General features: G+C 36.3%; 1 protein-coding gene across 1 annotated transcript; it reads right to left on the bottom strand.

Moving 5' to 3' along the window:
• Positions 1-1077: 1077 nt before the first annotated feature.
• On the bottom strand, positions 1078-6336 carry LOC122277421 (glucomannan 4-beta-mannosyltransferase 9). The gene is made up of 9 exons (XM_043087390.1): positions 5441-6336; positions 5201-5299; positions 4820-5072; positions 3448-3558; positions 3060-3196; positions 2562-2675; positions 2263-2462; positions 1740-1934; positions 1078-1610 (listed from the first exon to the last, which is right to left on the bottom strand). Exons 1-9 carry the CDS (start codon positions 5768-5770, stop codon positions 1448-1450), a joined length of 1602 nt encoding a protein of 533 aa, XP_042943324.1. The 5' UTR covers positions 5771-6336; the 3' UTR covers positions 1078-1447.
• Between the last annotated feature and the right edge of the window lie 736 nt (positions 6337-7072).

Raw genomic sequence — 7072 nt, 5'->3', positions numbered from 1 at the left:
GGTGGTTTCACTAAAATGAAATTGTTTGGATAGGAAGATAAAAATTAAAAATAAAATAAAATATTATTAAAAATTTATTTTTTTAATATTATTATTTTTTTGAATTTGAAAAATTTGAATTGTTTATTATATTTTATGTGGAATTTTAAAAAATTTTAATGATGAGATGAGATAAAATAGTTTTTCAATCCAAACTGAATAAAAAAAATATCATAATTTATGCTACTTTACAAGTTGGCCCGTAAAGACATCACTTAAAAAAAAATTATAAAGTAATTTAAATATAAATTATTAAATATAATGTGGTAAACTTTCACATCAGTAATACGTATGATGTTTTAATGAGCGAGCAGGGCTTGTAAACAGAATATTATAATAATAATAAGGTTAATGTCATTGATAGGTAAGGACCAAAATAATATCCAAGGCAATAAGTAATTTGCAGGTTTCCTTGAAGTCCATAGTAACACAATTATGGCGTTTAATAGGATGCGAGGAAAGTTAGGTGAGGGAGGTGTTCTTGTTAAATAAAGTTGCCAGCTACTACTTGATTGTACCATTTAAATTATATTCTAAGGGCCGCAATGCCCGGTAAGATGGGGCTGCTGCGATGTGGTTGAACTAATGAATTGAGAATTGTTAAGAGCCACCGCAGTTTACTGTTTATCTTAAGTATGAGTTTTTTAGTGATAAATCTGATTGATTCCAAAACATAAAATTGAATGGTTAATGATGATCTCCCATGGTATAGATTGTGTGAATCTATCATAACTTGGCACTTCCTTTGTACTTTTTCTCATTGAATCTCTGTTGGGTCTGAAAAATGAATTAGCTATGGTGCTTTCTGGAAAACTATCATTGGGTACGATCATTCATGCCTGCGTAGCCTTTCTTTCTTTCTTCCTTTGTTTTTGATCTTTTCTCCATACAATTCAATTATTCACTCTCCTGCATTGCGCTGCCAAATGGTCAGCTATGAGCTACCTCTGCATAACTAAAGCTTGTAGTACACAGAGAGAGAGAGAGAGAGAGAGAGAGAGAGAGAGAGAGAGAGAGAGAGTAAAGAAGTGTGAACAGTGAAGTAAATCCTGTTTCAACTGTTTATTCCCTCTTCAGAGAAATCCAACAAAAATAAAAGGGGAAGAAAGTTACAAAAGCTCAGAATTACACAAGCTCCTTTATCTGTATACATCGGCATAACAACAATTTGTTTTATAGTTACCTTAACTTGCTTTTAATATACACAAGAAAACTAACTCTTCCCACTCTGTGACTGAAAATATAATGCTCATCCTAAAAAAAATGACCATGCATCTTTGTTCTTTTCACAAGCCTTCATTGCACGATACTTGTCACTGTGATGGGACATGATATGTTGCTGAAGCAGAAATCACGGGAACAAAATAGCAGAAAGAACTTCACTATCATTTCTGGAGACTGGAGTTCCTCAAGAGTTGGGGACAAAGATGCCAACGTACCCAAACCCCATGATGAAAAAGGCGATTGCTTGGATGTAAAGGAATATGAAGAAGTGGTTTTTCCCGAAGAAAACATCGTAGCAGCCACAAAAGAATAGGTAAGCTCCAACTCCAAGCTCTAACAAATGGAGTCTGTCAAAGTTAAGCACAGAAATGAGAAATGTGGCTCAGATATCATCTTTTATAGATAGTAATGTCAATTTAAAATGAAGGGACGACCAAATTTCATAGCATGTCAATGGTAGAATCAAGAATGTATACCTTTCTCCAATCCTGAACCTAGGTTTTCTTGGTGCTTTCCCGCTTGCTTTTCCCTTGAGAGCATCTCCTAGTTTCTCCGTCACAATCCATTCATTTACTCGACCGGCCTCTAGTAAACCTATGATGGTAGCCTTTGTTCGGTGTAGGGACATGACATTCTCAAAAAGGATCCAGAAAACTAACAAGTGGAGTGACCTGCAAGAACATTATAGAACATGAACAAGTGCCCCAGAAAAAACAAGGCGAGAAGTAGATTATATTCGCCTAGAGTGCATGTGAGTGGGCGTGTTTGTAAGAAATTTCAGTGTCCAGGAGCAGGGGAACTTGCTTTCTTAGAGATCTTTTGCTTAACAAAATTGGATGAAGTTGTCACCCAAAAATAAATTAAAGAAATTCGTATGTTGAAAACAATTCAATTGGAATTGGTTCTTCAAAATTGCAAAAACCTCACGCCAGAAATGTATTTGAGCCCATCAGCAGATGTTTAAAAGACAAGATTATATAACTTCAAAAACCACCAGACCTTGGAGTTCCGACAGCATTGAGAAGGGTGATGATGGAAGGAATATAAACTGCTCCCCACTTCGGAACCACAACTTCAGGCACCACGACAGTTGCAGGTAGTATAATGCAGTAAAATACAAATGTGTTTATGTGGGCTATGATCTTCCGAACGAAAAAGAAGCTGTAAATCACATGGACCTTCTTCCATAAAGATACTTTCTGCATTTAGACGTGTGAAAATAAAGAAGTAAGCCACAAAATTATTTTTCTTTTTCCTTCTCAAACTGATCTTTTAATCGATAATAGAAGCGGGCTGACCTTGTTCCTTAGGATCTCCATTACCATTTTCCGGAAAAGATTAGCTGGACCACAAGACCACCGATGCTGTTGGAAACGATAGGCTTTGAAAGTGCTAGGTAATTCATTTTTCACCTATGTATGGTAGGATGAAGCGGATAAGAACATGTATAAAACAGGGGGTAAACACAAACATGAATAAACAGGATCGAGCATGCCTGGTTTACCAATTACCCTCCCATGGTTCTTTCTTTCTTTTTGGCTAGCTAGTAAATGCCTACTTCATTTGATATGTATGTGTATATATATTTATATAAAGTTACTTACAGCCTACAGATTCCTTGAATTACAAAAACTAATTTAAATAGGCTTTCCTGAATCCTACTTGCATGCATGGCTCTATTGCTAATCAGAGACAATGAGAGATTGGAATAGTTTATAATTACAATCACACACAGAAAGACATAGGTAATTCAAATACAAGCACGTGTATTAATGGATTAATGTATTTTTAAGTACCTTGACACTTCCAAGGTATACAAATTTCCACCCTTTGAGACTAGCTCTCACTGCCAGATCCATATCTTCCACCGTGGTCCGGTCCTTCCATCCTCCAGCCTCATTCAGTGCGGCTATTCTCCACACACCAGCCGTACCTGAATCATTTCATTCCCAATATCTTAAGTAACTTAATTCCATACAGCTAAAAAACACCCATATAATAAAGTAATATTCCTCGATCCACCTAAGATATAATCGAACACCCTTTTACTTTTAAAAAGTTTCAAACCCAACGAATAGAACTAACAATATTATATTAATGACAGGTTCTTGTGGTTGTTATTTTGCACAAAATTTAATCCGTGTCACAGGATGTACGTACTCCAACTATACATTAATTTCGTACCATTGAATCCGAAAAAAGCATAAGTGGAGGAGCCCACTTCTTGTTCTACAGTGAAATGGTAATCCAACGACATCTCTTGCATTCTTGTCATCAAGCACTCATCGGAGTTCACTGCAAAACAGCCCGGAAAAAGCACTGCCACATCACTAACTTAGTTGGCATAGGCTGTACAGTAACAATAATGATAAATCAGATAACATAAATTCAAACTGTCGGTGAGTAGAGCTTGGATAGAAAGTGACTAGGGGATGAGGTCCACCATTTAAGACTGCACATGCATCTGCCGCGGTAGGAGATGAAGAATTAAAGCAATAAGACAGATCTGACCCTTAACATATTCGGTGAGATTTTTTTTTTTTTTTTGACCTTTCTAAGCATGTTCTGCGGGTTCAAACATACCCTCGTGCGATTCGAAAACAATCAAACATTAATGGAGAAGATTTGGGTAAATCCGCCTAAATAATTATTTGGTACATCTAGGTCTCAAGAGCATAATATAAAGCTTCCTAAATCACGTGACATGTTTTTAAACATGATTTGATTTTAACAAGAACTCACTAATTGGTTTTCTTTTTCGGCCAGAACTGATGTTTAACCCAATTTCTTTGGGCCACCAAAAAAAATAAAAAATAAAAAAAGTGTTCATTGAAACTTGTTCATTGCTATGGGAGAGTACAGGCTACTCTCTTACCTGTGTCTCTCTGCCTGCTTTTCTGAGCATCGATGACATATACTATAGTACTCTCTAATAATCGTGGCCTCCGAAGTAGGAGAATAGGCCTAAAATAAACTACAAAACGCATTTAAGCCTGCTTTTACTATGATAGCTTCTACATCATTAACATATCATATTATAAATTTTATAAATTAAATCATACATATATATATCATTCACTAACTTACTTAAAAAAAAATTATTTAATAATCATTTCACAAACTTATTTGTCTACCTAGAAGGACGATATTTTAGAACAAAACAAAAAATAAAAATTTTATACATAATTATATTTTTTATATATTATTGATGTGATTGATTATGTATTAAAAAATTAATTTACTTAATTATATTAATAAAATATATAAAAAAAACTGTATATAATATTATTAAAAAAAAAAAAAAACACGTATCTCAATTCTCAACCAAGGTCCAAGGCATCCCTCTGAGGATGAGATTCTGAACCACGAGTTGGGACCCACCTACTTTCCTACCAATCTCCCAATTCCCACAGAAAATAGACCCACCGACAGCCTAACTTTTAGAATTTAACTAAAGTTCTAACAAAATTTTCAAAAAAATACATAAATCAGGAATCACAGATTATGTAAACAAAATTAAGGAAAATACAAGTTTCGGGCGATTAAGCGGAATTACCGAATTTCCATCGCGTCTGAACGAGAGCAAGTTCAGGGTTGTGGACGAGTAAAGGTATGGTGCGCCAAAGAAAGTCCGACTCAGGCTGGAAATCAGCGTCAAAGATGGCTACGTAATCGCAATGTTTCACGTAGCTGCGTTTCATGCCCTCTTTCAGAGCCCCTGCTTTGTATCCATTTCGGTTGTCTCTTATCTCGTACTTTATGTTTATGCCTTTGCTTGCCCATCTCTGGCATTCTAGCTCCACCAAGTCCTACAATTTTTTTTTTCATGCAAATTTTGAAGGACCCGGATCAGTAACTATATAATTGACGAGTTTGGCAAACTGGGTTTGTTTCTTTGATCGGAAAAGTTTGATAATTCTCATGGAAAATTAAACACCTTGATTGTTGGGTCTGTGGAATCATCGAGGACTTGAATGATGATACGATCAGAAGGCCAGGAAAGCCCACATGCAGCTCCAATTGATAGCTGGTATACCTGCATTGAAACGTACCAAGAAAACAAAGAGCAAAAGCTTTTAAAGCAAAACATATAGCTAAGATGTCATGTAAATATTGAAAAGAACAGATTAGTATGTCCTAATACAGCGTTTGGCTTCATAACGAGAAAGAAAAGGACCTCTCTTTCGTTGTACATTGGGATTTGCACCAGAACCATGGGATAAGCCGAGTTTCCCAGCTCAACGTCGTCTTTCATTGGCTCCCATTTATATCGCTTCTCGGGCTTTCGGCCTAACAGCTTGAGCAGAACAATGACAATGCCCATATAGACCCTTTCAATGAACAGCATCAAGGACATGATCAAGCACAGAAAGACTGCAACTCTTAACAGAGGGACAATTAATGGCGCTTTGATCTGAGCCCAGATAATTCCCAATTGCATGGAAATGTCATCTCTAGCTCCTTGAAAAGCATCGGGAAGAAGTGTTGTCGCCGAAAGCCGTTCCATTTAAGCCCTTTCCTTTGTTATTTCGTGTCAATAACAACGGAGCAAAGGCAGGGGAGAAGGTAGTGAGAAGCTAAGAAATAATAGTATCGGAATGTGGTATAGAGTTTGGGAAGGAAGCAGCCTGCTAGATCTGCATGGATTTAAAGAAGCCCCTTTGCGAAAAGAGCACGAATATTTGCTTTTTGTATCTGCGATTTTGCTTCTTAGTCAAGCAAAAGAATGGAGACAGAGCTGCAATGTCAGTGACTGTGAACACAACAAAGAAAAAACCTAGAACAGACCCAGTTTAGATCTCATTCTACCAAGCTCGTACACATATTACAGAAACAAACTCCAGAATCTAAAGGCCGTTAGGCAAATGTTGACTCTCTCTCGCAAAAAAGACAAATAGAGAAAAGAAATTCCGAAAAATGAAACCCTGTTTCTGCTTCCGTAAACAAATGATACAGAAGCAGAACCACCGACTTCAAATGTGGTAGCAAAGAGAGCAGAGAGAGTTTTATAACAATGTACCTCTGTGGTTTGTCATATTTCCTCTTCTTTTATAGTAAATTACTAAATGCTTTAGCTCTTCTTGAGGACCTCAACTGTTCCAACCACTAGTGTGCGGCTTATATAAAACTATCAACAACTAACGAGTCCAAAATAATCAACCGCCGGCGACGTCCACCATCCCGGTCATATTTTCCCGGCCATGTGGGGCCTGACTTCTTTTCTTTTTATTGGGGGAAACCGACGATTAACCTTTTTTTGTTAATTTCCTAGGAGTATTAAAATACATATTGCTACTTATATTTTATGCTCCAGGCTTTTGATCACGGTTGGAAAAAAAAAAGTCTTTCGTAAATTACATCAATTTTTGTTACGACGCTATATTAATATATAAATTGGTCTATAGTAATGATGTTTCATGAGTCACGACCACTACAGATTGCATGTCTATGATAATGTTTATTTCACGAACACTACCCATGGTGGTCGGGATTAAAATTTGAGTGTAGGACTGGGGAAAAATCGTTACCATATAGACTAATATCTAAATGACCATAACTTAAAATATTGAGCAATGATTGTGGGGAAATGTATCTATAAATGACTTGGAAGCAACGGTCGTTGATATCACTAAAATAGACACGTTTATAGCATAGTCATTAATATAAACACTTACAAACAGAATTGCTTATAAAATGGTTGGTATATTACGTATAACAGCAATCATGGCAACTATTTCGGACTAGCTATTTGAAGAAACAATTTTTGTTGATCTAGATTCAAAATCTCAGTGAAAGATAGCGTGCGTGG

The sequence above is a fragment of the Carya illinoinensis genome, chromosome 9, assembly GCF_018687715.1.
Source record: "Carya illinoinensis cultivar Pawnee chromosome 9, C.illinoinensisPawnee_v1, whole genome shotgun sequence".
In the NCBI taxonomy this organism is placed as follows: Eukaryota; Viridiplantae; Streptophyta; class Magnoliopsida; order Fagales; family Juglandaceae; genus Carya; species Carya illinoinensis.
Note: the sequence above shows the minus strand (reverse complement) of the source record. Positions and strands in the feature narration are given on the sequence as shown.